This window comes from Pyrgilauda ruficollis, unplaced genomic scaffold (genome assembly GCF_017590135.1).
Source record: "Pyrgilauda ruficollis isolate IOZ18807 unplaced genomic scaffold, ASM1759013v1 scaffold46, whole genome shotgun sequence".
Taxonomy (NCBI): domain Eukaryota; kingdom Metazoa; phylum Chordata; class Aves; order Passeriformes; family Passeridae; genus Pyrgilauda; species Pyrgilauda ruficollis.
In genome coordinates this window covers 2,507,000-2,524,044 of record NW_024526155.1, presented here as the reverse complement: position 1 = coordinate 2,524,044, position 17,045 = coordinate 2,507,000, and the positions used below count along the sequence as shown (strand labels likewise).

At 42.2% G+C, this 17,045-nt stretch overlaps 2 protein-coding genes across 3 annotated transcripts in view; both read right to left on the bottom strand.

Annotated features, from left to right (window-relative positions):
* DHX35 (DEAH-box helicase 35) overlaps positions 1 to 11,668 on the bottom strand; it is a 28,390-nt gene extending 16,722 nt beyond the window's left edge. For both annotated transcript variants that reach the window (XM_041478814.1, XM_041478816.1), the window contains exons 1-12: positions 11,610 to 11,668; positions 10,582 to 10,715; positions 10,109 to 10,201; positions 9,876 to 9,953; positions 8,165 to 8,269; positions 7,239 to 7,300; positions 6,554 to 6,623; positions 5,874 to 5,933; positions 3,862 to 3,974; positions 3,595 to 3,691; positions 2,353 to 2,511; positions 921 to 1,131 (exon numbers count right to left, since the gene is read on the bottom strand). In XM_041478814.1, the coding sequence (XP_041334748.1) occupies positions 921 to 1,131; positions 2,353 to 2,511; positions 3,595 to 3,691; positions 3,862 to 3,974; positions 5,874 to 5,933; positions 6,554 to 6,623; positions 7,239 to 7,300; positions 8,165 to 8,269; positions 9,876 to 9,953; positions 10,109 to 10,201; positions 10,582 to 10,715; positions 11,610 to 11,649 (1,222 nt within the window). In that variant the 5' untranslated portion in view covers positions 11,650 to 11,668. The remainder of the gene's footprint in view (positions 1 to 920; positions 1,132 to 2,352; positions 2,512 to 3,594; positions 3,692 to 3,861; positions 3,975 to 5,873; positions 5,934 to 6,553; positions 6,624 to 7,238; positions 7,301 to 8,164; positions 8,270 to 9,875; positions 9,954 to 10,108; positions 10,202 to 10,581; positions 10,716 to 11,609) is intronic.
* An 888-nt stretch (positions 11,669 to 12,556) lies between these two features.
* Positions 12,557 to 16,878, bottom strand: LOC121359610 (protein FAM83D-B-like). Its single transcript, XM_041478676.1, has 5 exons — positions 16,762 to 16,878; positions 16,176 to 16,205; positions 15,690 to 15,857; positions 14,966 to 15,090; positions 12,557 to 14,720 (listed from the first exon to the last, which is right to left on the bottom strand). Exons 1-5 carry the CDS (start codon positions 16,876 to 16,878, stop codon positions 14,330 to 14,332), a joined length of 831 nt encoding a protein of 276 aa, XP_041334610.1. The 3' UTR covers positions 12,557 to 14,329.
* Between the last annotated feature and the right edge of the window lie 167 nt (positions 16,879 to 17,045).

The window sequence follows — 17,045 nt, the reverse complement described above, 5'->3', positions numbered from 1 at the left end:
TGAAACTGCTCAGAAACCAAAATCCCTAAAGAACAAACTTCTTAATAAGCTCACCACTTTTAAGAGCTGCATTAACATTTCATATTTGCAGCTGCTGACTCTGCCCCATTTGTGCTTCTGAGTCACAAAAAGATTCAGTTTCTAACACCTAGCACATAAGAACGAGGTATTTCTAAACTAGACAGAGGAACAACTGTGGAATCAGAAAAATAGAAACTTCCACAGATACTAAAGAGTTTGACTTACAGCCTTAGAAGAAGCTTAAATTGATGTGTACAATACACAGACATTAAACAGAGAAATCATAAACTTATGTTTCTATAGTTGTAAGTAAGAATATACCTTAAGTAAGTGAGAAACTGTATTGATAAGATAGTGGAGGGTTTATAATGTAGAGGTGAGGTTATATAGATTATATAGGTTATAAATATGTACTGTAGAGGTTATATAGAACAAGCTAAGAGTTTAGAAGTTATAATAGAAATATGCGTATATGTACAACAGCAACCTATTAGACAGAAGTATCCACAGTGCAGTAGAAGTAAAAGTGGTAAGTTAAAAAAACAAAATAAACCTTATAACATCTGTCCATTAAACTAGAAAGTATATAAACAGTTATAAATATATAACTAGAAAGTTATATATTACCTTGTAATGGAGAAACTTGTGACTACTCCTGAACTATAACCAGCTACTTACTCTCACAAATCTCACAACCTCGAAAACTAGTATTTATCTAAATAATAAATCATTCTTAACCCAAAAGTAATCCCATTCCTTCATTAGCAACAGCAACAACGATAACCAACAAAGGGGAATATTGTTCTTTGGCTGAAGGAACAAGCCCAGCCTTTGGTCCCTGTCTCACACGGAATGGGAAGCACGGTGCCCAGCAGTGGGGTGGCAGGGCTGCTGCTGACCTGTGTAGAGCCGGTAGCACTTCCCGGAGCGGTTGCGGCCGGCACGCCCTGCCCGCTGGTTGGCCGAGGCTTTGGACACGGGCACCACCACCAGGCACTCGATGGCCGTCTTGGGGTTGTAGGCTCGCAGCTTCACAAAGCCACAGTCGATGACAAAGGCGATGCCGTGCACTGTGATGGAGGTCTCAGCAATGTTGGTGGCGACGATCACCTGCAGGGACAGAGAGGATCCTGTGAGCCCATCAGTCAAATAGCAGCCAGGGACATCTCAGCCATGACAGGCCCAGGACACTCAGGAGCACAAAAAGACAAAGTACAAGCAGCAGAAGGAGTTGTCAGCTTGAAATAAGCCCAGTTTGCACAGCAGTTCTCACAGCCTCACAATCGCTTTCTTATTCAAATTTATTCTCTCTTCATAAAAAAAGAGCTTGGCAGTGTTTGCAGAGAAAATCTTTGGCAGTGTTTGCAGAGAAAAAGATGAACTGACTGTAAATCAAGTGTTCTTATGTAGCAAACTAAATGTTTTCTTTCTGCTTCTCAGTTACACTGAACTATTCTTTGTTCAATAGAATGAGGTGGGGATAGGAGGGGAACAGAGATGATTAAGAGCTCCACATTCAGCATTCCTGCAGGGATTCACTTATATATGTATGCCCTAAAATAATAAAAAGTAATTGTTCCCAGACAACAGTGGGAAATCTAATGTTTTTTAATTAAAAAGTAAATTTTGAAAGTTAACTGACTAATGTCATATCCTGGAGAGAAGTATTTATATGAAATGTTCTTCAATGGCAGATGAACAATTTCACTTGTCAAACCCCAGCAGGTACAAGAATTACAAGTCACCTTGGTGTAGATTTGTCAGCTTATTTCAGCCCCAACACAGGCTCTGCATAAGCAGAAAGTACTATTCACATCCAATTATGTACTTCTGTGACATTAAATGTCCAAACAAGACTTGCAGAAGTCAAAACAGAGCTTTTTTTTACACTAAAATCAAGTAGAGTTTGAACTTGTTCCTTAGATGAAAATATAGCACTTACCCACTCTGTCACTAATTTTACTACTACCGGTGGAAAACAGTCATGGACATTTAGATCACAAAAAGAAAGAAAAAGGTAAAAGCAATGGAGTTCAGAGGGTAAGAAGACAAATACAAAGTTGTATGGAGACACTTAAAAATTGCAGAGTTGATGAGGCAGAGAGGAGAGTTGGAACTGACATGTCTAGAAGTGATCAAAGATGAAAAGGGAAGCCAGGGAACATGTTCTTGGTTCCCAGTTTGAAAGCTGGCAGGCACAGAGGGAGATGCAGAAAGCCTCCCTCAAAGCAGCATTTGCAATAGTCCCATGATGTGAACCTGATAAATGCAATCTGTGTGCTGCAGACACCCTTCTGGGTGGTGGAAATTGAGACAGACACAAGAGCTCACCTTCCTGACAGTGTGAGGGACTCTCTCAAACACTTTCAGCTGCTCAGCAGAAGGCAGCCCAGCATACATGGGCAGAACACGGAGGTGCTTCTTCATCCCGGTGCGAGCCAGGGCCCGAGCCTGTTCTATGAGCATGGAAACAACAGTCTCCACTTCCTCCTGCAGCCAGAGCAGCACAGGGCACACAATGAGAGGGGTGGCACTCCAACAGCACATTCCTGTCACCTAGATACAGAAACTGCACCAAATAATGTCACTGTAATTGTCCAAACTCCAGGACTTCGACTAGCTCACTCCATGCTGTAAAATTCTTAAGATAAATTGCTATTAGTAATAAATAAAGCTTTATATACATATTTGTGTTCACTGTTATTTGAGTCAATGTCATATCACAAACACATGAGCAAAATCATGGGGAAAGACTGAACCAAGCTTAGGAGGGAAGCAAGTTAATTTTCCTGTCTATCTCAACTGGTGAGAGCAAAATGGGAGGCCAAAATATTTTGGCAGAGCAGAGTGCTGTGGGCCTGGATCAGGAATGGCACAGGAACAGCACTGACACCTCTTGCTCAACTTCATGTTTAATCTCAGCTGTGGCATCTCACTCTTAAAGACAGAAAACAAAATGTTTAAACACTGCCTCATGAAATACCAAATTCACTATTCCAAATTTAAATCAATAAAGGGGGTGAGGAATTGCTATGGAAAATATGCAATATGTTACTGAAGCTCTTCAAGGTAGCTCCTCACTGGAGAAATGAGTTGCCTCCCATTTGCTCTTCCCAGCTGCAAAGTGAGCTGACAAGCATAAATAGAGCAGAAGAGTCCAGTACATTTTGATCTCATGGCAATTTGTTTTTCTGTCAAACACTTCAGATGTTAAGCCTAACAAATGGAAATTCCATTTGCCTTAACTATTAATAATGACTCACTGTCAATTTAACAACTGGGTATGTGTGACTTGCACCAGCAAACCACACAGAATGCCACTCACTAACAAGGCTGAGAAATACAGCATTAAATGACAAAAACTATCATCCATCACTAGCTTTGATAAATTCAGGCCATATATTGTCTTCACATCTTTGGGACTGGCCTAGTTTTGCTCCCATCAATAGAGAAATGCTTGTCATCTTTACTGACAACAAAGCACAACTAAGGAAAACCTCAGGAGACTGAGGCAGCTTTGCAAAGCTCACAATACAGCACCGCGAAGGAAAAAAAAATTGCTTATGTCTATACCTGGCCAGTTAAAAATGCCAGTATATCACCATCATTCTCCACCTGGTGAATTTTCATTGTAGTTTCCACAGTTGATTTGATATAGTCAGGAACAGGGCTATGGGGAGAGAAAACAGCAGACACATGAGCAGAAAAATAGGTGCAGACTCCTCCTCTCCAGCAGGAGCTTTGGGACAGAGCAGCTTTGGGACACCAGAGCTCTAACCTAGACAAAATGATAGCACAGTTGCACAGTCTCACTACTGCCAAGACCAGACAGGAACACACCTCTGCAGGTAAAAGATGTCCACTGGAAACGTCCTCCCCTCAACAGTGAGGATCACACTGGTGTCTTTGCTGGGGTCACCGGTATCATTTTGATTAAAGAAATCTCTGAATTTCTACATTAAAATAAAAACAAACACTTTCAGTTTGATATTTAAAGGAATGGAGAGAAAAACCTAAAGTCATGAAGAAGTTAAATTACTACTGCTTAGATGTTTACTTCATCAACATAACAGTGTCAATGAAAAAATGTCCAAGTTTGATTTTGTTGCCTTCTATTCTGCCTGGGGTTCAGGCATTTAGCACATAGTGTTGCAATGTCTCATTACTTTGAGAAGTAAAAATTGGAAAGGGAAATAAAATTAATTATATCAGCCGCTACAGCTGGGAAAAGAAGATAAACTTTTAACTGGAAGTTAAATCTATCAAATTAGCAAAGTCAAAGCTGAGAAGAACTTAGAAATAATTGGTGCAAAAAGGTTTGTGTAGGGCCTGCATATTCTCATCCATTTTTGGGTGAGTGAGTAAATTTTACAGCCACTACTTACTGAACACCAAGATCTCACTTTGTAAAAGCAGAGTTAGGCATTATTTATGAAAGTTTTTGATTTATGCATTGTGAGACACCTTCATAAATTTAGATCTATTGTCATGAAGTATTTTCAATAAATAACATCAAAAGATGGAACTTAAGAACTCATATAATTCATCTCAACTTTTATGAGCATTGTAGAGATAACCATCAACTCTCTGTATTAAAAAAAAAATTATATAGTCACACCAATAATTTTGCTTGTATTAACTCATTTTAGATTAACTGTCATCTATTTGAAATGTGGTTTCTGGCTGTTAAAATTTTGCATTGTAATGTATACAGCAGTGCAAACATCACCAAAGCACAGCACTCTAGCAACATTCATGGCATATGGTATTTGTCACTGAAGGACATCTCTGTGTGCCCACACCTTCAGTGCCACATGCAAGCTCTCAGCACAACATCTTATTAAGGACAGAGCAGTTAGGAAAGTGGAGAAGAGGAAAGAACATGATGTAGGAGATGGAACAGCTGCCAAAGGAGGAGAGACTGAAAAGGCTGTGCTCAGGGAGCACAAGGCTGAGAAGACACAGCTGAAGTTTACAGAATCAAAGGTGACAAAGTAAATGTAAAGCTGGTTTTGGGGGCGTTTTTTTTAAACAGAAATCCCCAGTACAAGAACTGGGAGATCCTTGATGAAACTAACAGGTTTGAAAGAATTAGACCAAGTACTTCATTATACAGCAGGTGGCAAACTCCTGAAAATTACTCATGGTGTGCTGGAGATTCAAAGACAAATGAACAAACAGCAGGTCCATAAACACATAGTAGAGGGAAACAGCAGGCAGGTGCTGACTAATATCTGTACTACAACTACTGCAGATGCTGAGGCAGCTCAGACTGAACAGACCCACAGCAGGTGCACAGCCTCACGTGCCCTCCCTAAGCAGCATCTCCTGTTGCTGCTGCTACAAGCAGAGCACAAGGCTGAGTGAAATACTGCTCAGCTGTAAGAGAGTTTCTCTTCTCTTTCTACTCAAAATTAAATTAATGATGTTTTTACTAAGTTTACATAAGTGTCCACAGGCCATGAGTGAATCAGGGATCTAGTAACATCTCACTGAAATGAAATCTATTAATTTATCAATTATTTTTACTTGTCTGTAGTTGCCTCAGATTATTTCTATCAGCAAAACTGAGCTAAATCAAGGCCTCTTAATAAATTAAGCCAAGAGAACATATTTCTATAAAGAATACAAATAAGGAGAAAAAAGATATCAGTGCATAAAAAGCAGATTCATATTTAAATTCACATCCAAAACAGTTTGCTAATAGAACATGAAAACCAAAAAGAGCAACTGAACTACAGCAGATTTTTTCCTGGAACCACTCAAGCAGCTCAGAGGATAAGCTGTACATGAATAGCAGTGGAGCTGTCACCTAATGTCTCCTCATTTCAACCCAAATCTCTGAGCTGTACCTCGGCATCCAAGGTGGCTGAAGCCACAATCAGGCGAAGATCCCCACGCTTCTTCTGAACCTGGGAAAGACCAACAACACCCAGAGTTAAAACTGCTTTCTGAAATACAAGACTAGAATAAAGATTTAGAGAATCCAGATTGCCAGAAACGTCTCTGTAAAACTACTTTAAACGACAGGACAGGTGATGAATGAAGCAGCCACATCACCCCACAGGTCTAAGGACCCAATGACTGTTTGGAGATTTATGTATTTAAGGGCATTCAGTCAGTTATTTTAATTTACTCTTGATTTCTGGTGGGAGTGAGATCTTTAGTAGGCTAAAAAAAAAGTCAGCAATAAGCCCCAATCAGATCATTTCACATGATCTACAGCAGCAGAATCAACAGTGTATTTTTGGAACTATCAGCTAAGGAGACATTTTAGCATCAGGGGAAAGAAACAGAGGATCCTCAATGTCAGATGACCAAAGTAAATAGCTGGGTATGTACAACAGGCTGCAGGATAAATGAGGAAGCAGCAATCACACTCCCTAAATGAGGAAGCAGCAATCACACTCCCTCAATTACCAGCCATCAGGATCAGAGGTTGAAAAGGATGGAAATTAAAACAGTTACAGAGAGCTGTATTAAAATTACCAAAGTAAAATTACAGAATTACAGTGAATTAAAAAAGAATTACCTTTTTTAGTAAGCCAATGGCAATGTCTGTATAAAGAGTCCTTTCATGAGCTTCATCCAGCATGAGGACACTGAAAAAAGCAGAAAGGAAAGGTTTCAGAAATTACTTGACTGACACTACAGTCAGTGTCTCCCTGTCTTCTAGAAGCACCATTATTTGAAATCTGCTGCTGGACTACTACTGTTCACAGAACTGGGGAAGTTCAAAAAGCTTGCAGCAGTGAAGCAGGGAGAAAAATGTACCTGACATCACATGGGACATACACACTGTTCTCTATTCAGGCTACTTTCTGGAAAGGAGTAGAAGAAAAAAAGTCTGTACTGCATAGGTTTTCTGGATATCAGAAAAGTCTGTTTGTTGTTGATTTTTAAAATTAGTACAAGGACGAAAAAATAATTTTAAATTAGGAAATTAAACAACTCAGACTCCATAAGGCCCCCTTAGGTTTCATCTCAAAACTACAGGATCAAATCCTGCTGGTTTTGGTGTTGCAATGAACAGCTAACAACAACATGTTGTTGATAAAAACATAAAGAAGTCAGACTTCTACAATAATTTTCACTTTTTTGATATTTAATTTTTAATAGCCACTAATAATTTATAAAAACTGCTATCATAATTGCTTGGAAAAAGCAGGATTTTACCAAATTGCACTTCAGAAAGCACTCATTCTACGTTTTCTTACCTGTATCTTGTTAATAAAGGATCAGCCATCATTTCCCTCACCAGCATACCATCAGTTAGAAACTGGAAGTGAATGAAATAAAAAAAAATTTTAAAAATCCTTATCATATAGTCTCCACTAACTGTGATTTTTATTGATGCTTTTGTAGGCTTTTGCCTGAATGTTTCTTGGCCTTTAATTTTCTAATGATCTATCAAATTACACTGTGATTGCAACTGTGGTCTTGAACTAAGTAAGAATTGATGGTAAAACCCTCCAAATTTCCAACTCTAAATGAATAATCATGCTTAAAAAAAATTAAATTCAGCTCTATTTAATGAACAAATATCTCCATTTCTTTCACTGTAAAAGGAACACCAGCCTCTGCAAAAAAAAAAAAAAATCACAAAGCCAATTGTCTCATTCATCATCACTGCTATTCCAGCACAACTAAAGGAAATCCTTTTCTGCAGGAACACAAGCAGCACTAACATTGCTCACAGCACTGAAAAACAGCTGCAAAATTGCTATTTAATCCACCAAATTACCTCTCAGCCTACTCATCTTGGGTTTTATCTGTGCTTTTAATCAAAATCTATTGTTAGAGGAGGATACTCTTAATCTGTGATTCACTGCAGCCTTTCCCTATGACTTTGAGTGACACACAGGTCACACCAGCGCTGTACCAACAGCTGGCCATACCTTGAAATTGTCCTCTAAATTTAAAATGGTGCTTGTCAGACTATCAGAATACAATATACACTCATTTTATTAAAGTTTGGATTGCCACAGCTACTTCAAGCACAATTTTGGGGTACCCACCTGGGAAACTGAAATGTTACCTATTCTCTTGAGTGGGCATCACAAAGTTCTCATTAATTTTGCAAAAGTACTTGAAGAGTTTCAACTAATCCCTTCAGAGTAACCACACACTGTCCATGTTTCACCTTAATCCTTGTAGCCTGTGGGTCTGTGCAGTCGTCAAAGCGGATACAATATCCAACCTCATGTCCCAGCACTGCACCTCTTTCATCAGCAACTCGGCCTGCAACCTGAGAAAAGAGATCCTCATAAGCAACAAACAGCTCAGCACCCTTCAGCCTTGTGTCATTACAAACCACAAAGACATCTAAAGGCACAATAAAACTCCACAATCCATTAATTAGCCCCTGCAGAAATCCAACCACAAGTTAGTGTCAGTCATTTGAATGACATTCTAACACATACCTACAGGCAGTGAATTCATTACTGGAATTGAAATTTCAGTTGGAATCTTATCCTTCCCATCATTTTCAGCCCAAGAACTCTGAATAATTGTCAATCTGGGTAATGCAAGCAGAAATACAGGAATTTCTAAACTATGCTTTATATCTTTGCAGCTTCCTATCTTTATTTCTAACAACCCTCATGCTCTGCATGGGAAAGAAGTTGCCTATTAAAATAAAATATCATTTTCAGTTCAGGACAAAGCAATAAATCATCAGTTATATTTCTCATCTCCAGTAACAGCCACAGTCCAGGCAGTCTGCAACAACAGTCTCAAAGAAAAACCCTGCTGTGTGCATGTACTAAGCCTGAATGGAATAATCTTTCTATTTTAGGCTTAAAAATGACGCATTAAGACATGAAAGAGAAAAGAGAAGTGAGTTTGCTGTGAGACATCATTGCAGCACTCACAGCATCTCCTGTAGAACTTGTGCTCTGTCAGCTGGATGCCTTATGAAGGAGAAAAGGGAGGACACTGCAGGCAGACTGCCCGAAGCACAAGATGCAGAGCACTGCTAGAGACTGTCCCCTTAACCAGGCTGGATCTGGTCAAGGAATACTGGATTCTGCAGTATTTACCACGGTATATGCTGGTGTGTTGGAGATACCATTTACCATATTAGAGAGAACAGGCAAAATGAGGATTACAAAATGGCACCTCAGCTCTCTGTAGAAAAAGAATGCTGCAGCAGAAACTTCACCCAAATCAGAGCCTGGCAGCAGCTGTGAAGCCAAAGGAGAAGTGGATGCTTTCTGTGCACGCTGCTACCAGAGAGGAGAAGTCATTGCCCTCAGCATCTCCTTTTCTCCTTCACAGCACATCTAGATGGTGTTATGCCCTCCAAGACAAAATATGTATGTGCAAAAATTTCTCACAATAAAACTTTTTCTCCTTCTGCCTGACATTTTTACAAGGAGAAACCAAAAAACCCACGCCCCATAAAAACAACAAAAAACAAACACAGAAAAAAAATTAAAAATCTAGTTATGAATTGCTAGAAAGAGGTACACAACCTCTTGTTCCTTCCACTGGCTGCATAACTGTATGCAGATTTACATCACTGTTTCACCTTGTGAAAGAATTTGAGGGTCACACAAGCACAGTTCTAGTCCTGAGTCAATCACAGCTCAGCCCTAACTTCTGCATACAGTTTTGCTGACATAGTCCATTTTACTCCACAGCTTCTACATCTGCAGTCCTGGAATGCTGGAATGTTTGGCCAGACCCACTAATCAGGCTGAATTCGGTGTGTAACACCAGCAGATCTTAGAGAAAGACAAGCAGAAACATTTTTTCCTTCAGGAGCTTGTGCAGATTCCTGCTATTCAGCAAAACCTGCTGATAAACTGGAGGTTAGAATGCCAACAGACTGGGAGGATGGGGACACTCACCGAAACAGCAGCGACCCGACGAGGCTGTGTCACCCCAACAACTCTTCCTTCAGCTGTCCAGCCAGCTTCTGCCAGGTACTGCAAACAACAGTGGGGGTAACAGAGACACTGGTCATGCTGTGGTTACACCAAGGTGTTAGCTCCTCACACTGTTTTTACCTGGTTCTGCTCAATATTCCATGTAAAATCCCCTGAGGCACTACCTGATTTCAGCAACCCAAACAGACACTTACTTGTGGAATCTGCGTGGATTTCCCACATCCTGTTTCCCCAATAATCACCAGGGTCTGGTAGTTCTCCACTAGGTAAAGTATGTGATTTCTTAGCTGAAAGACAAGATGACATTTAAACATAAAAAACAGATTGTACAAAAATAAGAAAACAATTAAAATTACAATATTTACATATCTGGCAGACACAGTAACTTCTTGTTACATGGAGTTCACTGCCAAAAGCTAAACAGTACTTTAAAATCTATAAATGACATGTACAGCATATAGTAAATAACATCCATCAACAAAGCCCTTAGAACTGACACAGTTGCCAAACAGGACAATAAATTCCAATAAATAGAGAGCAAAGCCATAAAATTGTTATTTATGTTGCAAATTGATTTTATACTGCTCTTTCAAAAAAAATAAAAATAAAAGACACAAGAACCAGGAATCATACATTGCATTTAACATACGAAAAAGAACTCCTGTACCTTAAAAACAGGCAGCTTTTGCCTTTGCTGTTCAATGGAGAGGGAAGCATAAGGGTTGTAGATGACAGTGACGGCGCTGCTCTCAGCAGGGCTCTGCCTCTCCTCCGAGACACTGACACCAGGACCTTCTGAGCCTACACAACAGGAGTGAATTTTAACTGGAACAACACACTTCTGCCTGCTGTATCACAATACAGCCAAAATAAATATGTTTCATGCAAACAGGAATCATGGGTGGCAGCATATTAAAAAAAACAAACAAGTTTTCTGTGAAAGCAATGGAAATATTACCTAACAATAAAGAAGGGATATGCCCCTCACTTCAGCTCTGAATTTACCTCAAGAACTGAAATTTGATTTATTCCTGCTGCAAATTATCACAAAACTACTGACAACTGAAACTGTGGAATCACTCAAGTGAACCAGAAACAAAAACTCATCTCAGTAACAGAATGGGTCATCTCCAGCTGCAGATTCAACCAGGAAAGTCTGACAGCAAAGAGGAGGATTCCCCTGTTTTGTAGGATTTCCTTGCTTACACTTCTACGGTGACTCCACCACCTCCCCGGGCAAAATATTCCAATGCCTGACCACCCGAAGAGTGAAACAAAAAATTGTAAAAATAGCTGATGGGAATCTGCCGTGTCTCAGTTTAAGGCAGTTTCTCCTGGTTCTCTGCCGGCAGACGCCGCAGAGGGACCGGCTCGCACCTCAGCCTCCTGTCAGGAGGGAGCGAGGAGGTCACCCCTAAACCTTCTCTTCTGGAGATTAAGCAAACCCAGCTGCCCCCGCCGCTCCTCGTAAGACACGTTCTCGAGTCCTTTCAGAGCCTTACTGCCCTTCACTGTAAATGCGCCAGCGACCCCAAAGAGCCGAGGGGTCAGCGCCGCACCCCTCACCGCGGCCAAGCAGCTCGGAGCTCTGTCCCCCACACCCATCACCACGGCCAGCAGAGCTCCATTCCCCACGGCCCTCAGCGCGGGCAGCCCGCGGCAGCGCTCCTTGCCCCGCACCCCCACACGCCTCACCCGGCTTCCAAAACTTCACCGGCCCCACGGGCGCCGCCATCTTGGGGTGAGAGGGCGGCCGGAAGCCGCCCTCGGCGCCCACGTGACGCGGGGCGCGTTGCCATGGAGCCCGCGCCCCCCCTCACCCTCAGCACGCAGTGCCCGAAGGTTTCCGCCGGTGCCCATCTGCCCTTCTTCCCTCCGCCCTTCTTCCCTCCGCCCTTCTTCCCTCACGAGGCAAAGATTTGCAGCCAAGAGACGCCGCAGTTACTGTTATCACCCAGTAACAGCTAGTGTCCGGCAAACTGCGGTGCGGGTGGGTGTGTTGGCAGCGGCTGTCCGAGGAGCGGTGGACTGTAAAGGAGTGAGGTGCAAACCGGCAGCAGGGGAGGCCCTGGCACACAGAACCCGGGGCTGCCCCTGGATCCCTGGCATTGTCCAAGGCCAGGCTGGACACTGGGGTTTGGAGCAACCTGGGATAGTGAAAGCTGTCCCTGCCCATGGCAGGGCAACCCCTGAATGAGATCTGCTTTAAGGTCTTTTCCAGCCCAACCCCTTCTGTGGTCACCTTTGGGAGCACATAGGATTTAACGGGGTCGAAAGATCACTGCCCAGAAGTCTCTGCTCATTAATTAATTAGAGCTGATTCCTTCTCCAGTGAAGGATGCCTCCACACTACCCCCACCAGAGCTGCTGCACTTTACACCAGGCAGCAGAAGGACAAGAAAGAAAATTATCCCACTAATAGTGAATAGATAGTGCTGTGCCCCACCACAGGCTGCTTACAGTCTGTTTAAACCACAAACACATCCATGACAGCCCACTGAAGTTACTATTGAATCAAACTTAATGTAGGCTTTGAGTTAATTAAGTAGAAGCTAAAGGAAATACAAAAAATAGCCAAAACTGTTTCTAGTAAGTTTAATAATACTGTCATATAGCCATGGTTATGGGAAAGTAAAAATCTAATCACATCTTGTATTCTTATAACTTCCCACGCTAGCAGTGCAGTTATGGTGATTAACACAAACTGCACCTCACAACACCCACCCTCCCTGGTCACTTGTTATGCTGAGTAACCACATGTAAAAGAGGTTATTAAGTTATAATTATGATGTTATTTAAAGTTCTAAGTATACGTTTCAATGTACTTTTGATACTAAGTCCACCCTATCAAAAATAAACACAGCTCGCAGTATTTTGTATCATCAATATATTAGTAATTGTTGAGAAAAAAATCCCACATGGAAAGAGCTGCCAATTAAAATAATGAGATTAATAACAAAGTGGAGAAGTTATGCTTGAGAAAATATATACAGATAATTATTATGAAAATAAGACTGCACAAACAGTATTTTGCATAGAGTCCAACAGTGTATGGGGTTTGCCTTTATGGAAAATATAGCTAAGAATAAAAATACATATTTCAAACTTCCTTACATCTGGATGGAAGTTAATAGTATGAAGCCATAAACTACTGAATATTTACAGATTAGGAGAGTCAGAATGATTACATTTCCATGACTGTCAGTGCAGAAGAAAGCCCAGATTAGTTGCATACTAATCAGTACATTTTTGCAATGTACATTTTTGTAAGATCCATCTGTCCAGTCTAATGTCACCTTGCTGCTGTTTAGCTGAAATTCCTCTGCCAAGTTTGACCCTTCCCCTCTGCAGCCCAGAACCCACAAGCACATATCTGAGTATTTTGCAGTAGAGGAGCCACAAGAACAATTGAGAAATGGTAAACCTTTGTTTTGGCCAATGAGTATCTGCACTGGCAGGCTGCTGGAACTGCAGGATCTCAGTGTGCAGCTCTTTGGGAGGATAGTTTGTTCATTTGAGGGTGATTTTTTTTCCGTCCAGAAATGAATGGATTAAAAAATAGTAATAAAAAATTGAGCTTCCAAGAGACCTTAAAGATAGTTCTGTCCCTGACTTCTGTGTCATTGCATTTTTGGTGGAATTAGCTGGTGCCTCTTTGTCAAGAGGCACCAGCCTCACAGATTTCAGATCTACTGAGCTTTTCCCACCAGAGAGCAGAAGCAGCCACAAAGATAACAAAAAGCCTGTCTGGTAATGCCAAGGAATTGGTCTCATTTGGCTCTCCTACAAACACAGTGGGTCCTTTAGAATACTATCACTTGCACACATTTATTGCATGATGTCCAGCAATCCAAACAATCTAATATAAAGGCATTTGAAATTCAGTCACTGCTAAAGCCTTGCTTGCTGACACATTAGCTCGTTCTGCCTGCCAGCATAGTTTCGTATGAAGAAAATGTAACACTGGAGGAGTAGCAGTGTGGTACTGACCTACTGGCTTCTAGATTAGGGTTACTCCTGGTTTGTGTCATGAACCAGTTGGTGGAGAGTTTGTACAAGACCAAGACTGATTTCAGAGCCTGCTTTCATCTTGGAACAGACTTTCAAGCAATATGAATTTCAATACCTAGATTTCTTAACCAAAAAAAAAGGGTTGAGCTACTGAGCTATGACACTGCCAACCGATCAGCTTAAAACATGCATGAACAGGTTGAGAAATGAAATTTAACAGTATAGTAGAAGTCAATAATGGCTTTATAGTATTCTTCAAACAGCCACAATTCCAGTTTCACTTTCTCTCAGTCCGAGGTTTCTTTGCCAGCTGCTCTCACAAACACACTGCAAGACAGTGCTGGACAGGGATGGACGGACGTGGTTCCTGAGGTTCTGCTGCTTGCCCTGCATGGACATGCACTTCATCTCTCTATGATCCAGTGTGGCCTCATAACCAGGGAGCCATTCCTCTTAGTCAGCGGGGGAGAGGTGTGCATCGTGTTATTTGGGGTGTACACAGCCTCCCTGGAGGCGTGCAGCCAGCTCCTCTTCCTCTTCAGATCTCCTACAAATGCTCTCAGATACAAAAATTCCATTCTCAGGAAGTGTTCCCTGGTCATGTCTCTGGACGCCACTGTTATCCTGAAGAGCTGGTCCCACACCCTGTTCTTCTTGCATCCAGAAAACTCTTTGAGGTTGATAGGCTTTGACCGTGAATGAAGAATCCGAAATTCCACATCAAAGTGTGCAACTGCTGGGCCTGACAGGATCAAAATGTTACTGCTGTTCAGCTTCCCATCTGTCCACGTAAAACTAGCAAAGGAAGAATGACAAAATTGTAAGTTAATTCAAAATAATCAGTAAAGAAAGTATTCACTGGAAATTCTCCTTCATCACATTTAGTTATGTTGTTCTTACAACCCAACTGATGAGCAATGGGCTCTTTTAAGGATAAATGTTGGTCATAAAATCAGATAAGGAAAGCAATTCTTCAGCATTGCTGGTTTTCCTTTCCATGGAGAGAAATCATGTAAAGCAAGAGAAAGATTGGCACTTGCCTGTAGGAGCCTGTTGTCACTCTAATGCCATCAATTAACATGAACTTTTCACGGACTTTTCCAATGATTTTGGTGCCCGACCTGGTGCAGTACGTGCTCCCCGTGATAATCCGAACCCTCATCAACTGTAAAACACACAGCAAGAGTCAGGTGGGCTGCAAAGCTCAGAGATTGCATTTAAAGGAGTAACACAGCAACAACCATCCCTGATGAACTGTGCACTGGCACAAGAGTCACCCACTAGGAACCAAGTGAGGATTTTGTCTTGTTTTTGTAGGCAAAGAGGTGACATTAAGGGGCAAACCCATAAACTGACTGTGCAGAATGGGACTGTGAAAATTCCTGTCACCTAATCATCAGGATGCAAATTCCACAGACTCCTGAGAACCTGCCTCTCCCTCGGCCTTCAAAGTCTTGGCGAGTCCAAGCAACTCCAGTCATGCTTTAGGAACTGGACATTCCTCCTGCATTTCCTTGAACATTCAATTAGTATTTGTGCTCAGAAAGCAGCTGTAACATCCAATTACAAAGGTTTCAGATTTTCTATTAATTACTGTCTTATGTAGAAATAGCTAAATCTTCCAAGATAGAGGATAGAACTGGAGCTACATAACACCCATTTTAAGTTGTGGCAGCAGGTGTAATAATTTCTTCTTCGGACAGCTTAAAGATTACAGTCATAAGAGGATCAGTTCCCTACTCCTATAAATATGACAAGGCTCACCTTTTCCTGCTCAAGGTCAACTCCCAGATCCTTGCACATTTTTAGAAAGTGGGAAAATGAAGACTGATCTAGAAGGATATACACTTTAACTTGCCGTTGGCTACAGGCTTCCAAGAGGTCTGTGAAGATATCAGTGTCTGTGAAGGAATCCATAACCAGGGCAATCATCTGAAAGGAGTTTCAGAAGAAACCATTAGGCTGTTTCTACAGCATTACAAAGGACATACCACATGAGAAATTTGAGTTTCAAATTAAATGCTCCCCCCTGCCTTTTTTTCAGGTGGTTATGGAACATGGTACAGTCTTCTGTGATACAGAGTACTCTTCCTCACCCTGAGAAAGAACTAGACCCCTCGTTTTACCCTATGTTAGGCAAATTTGATCTCTTCCTAAGCAAGAGGTTTTTGGTTTTTGTTTTTTTTTTTTTTCCTTGAGAACATATGTCTTTTTCCTCAAAACCATTGCCAGAAGAAAAGTTGAGCTTACTTCCAATACTACAGTTTTCCCATCTTCCAACTTTTCAAATATAAAAAGAAACAGTAAGAAAACCCAAAACCACCAGTGTCTGACTGCTCTTTATATCTCAGCTCTGTGTTTAAGATAAAAGTCAGGTTCGTCTTCACCTTGTTAGTCAGATTCTCATATTTCAAGTCAAGATCTAAATAAAACATCCCTTGAGAGCCAGCTCCTACCCCCGCAGATCTTCCCCATGGACTGAACCCCAGGATTTGCCATGGATCCTCCGCAGGATGGGGAAGCAAGGGCTCTTTCAGAGAGCCGGGAATGGGCACTCCGGATTTATCGCTCACGGCTGCCAGCTCCGAGGGAACTCAGCGGCACCCAGAGAGCTCGGACCCGGTTTTCAGCACTGGGAGGGGGAAAAGCTGACAAATTATGAACCTGATTGAAAAATAACTACAGAAGATGGTGGAAAAAACATAAAGCAATACGAAACAGGAGAGTAATTAAAAACGGAAGAGTATGTAAGTATGAGTATGTAAGACTAAGCGGGGAAGGACGAGGCGGCCCGGGGCAGGGCAGGGCAGAGCGGTCCCCGGGCACTCACTCACACCTCGGGGCCGCCCGCCACCAGCTCCTCCAGCGCCAGCCGCTGCGCCTCGCTGTACGGCCCGGCCGGCGGCGGCCAGCGCCCCGAGCCCTCCTCCAGGCACTGCGACGCGTTGGCCATGGCCGGAGCGCCCCGGCGCTGCCCCGGCTCTTTATAGCGCTCCGCGGGCTCCTCCCGGCCGCTCGCCCACGGCAGTCACGGGTGGCACAGCCCGCAGCCTTCCCCACGCCCAGGGAAGCGCCCGCAGAAGCGCCAGCCTCGAAGGAGGAAGGATCGGCCCAGCCCTG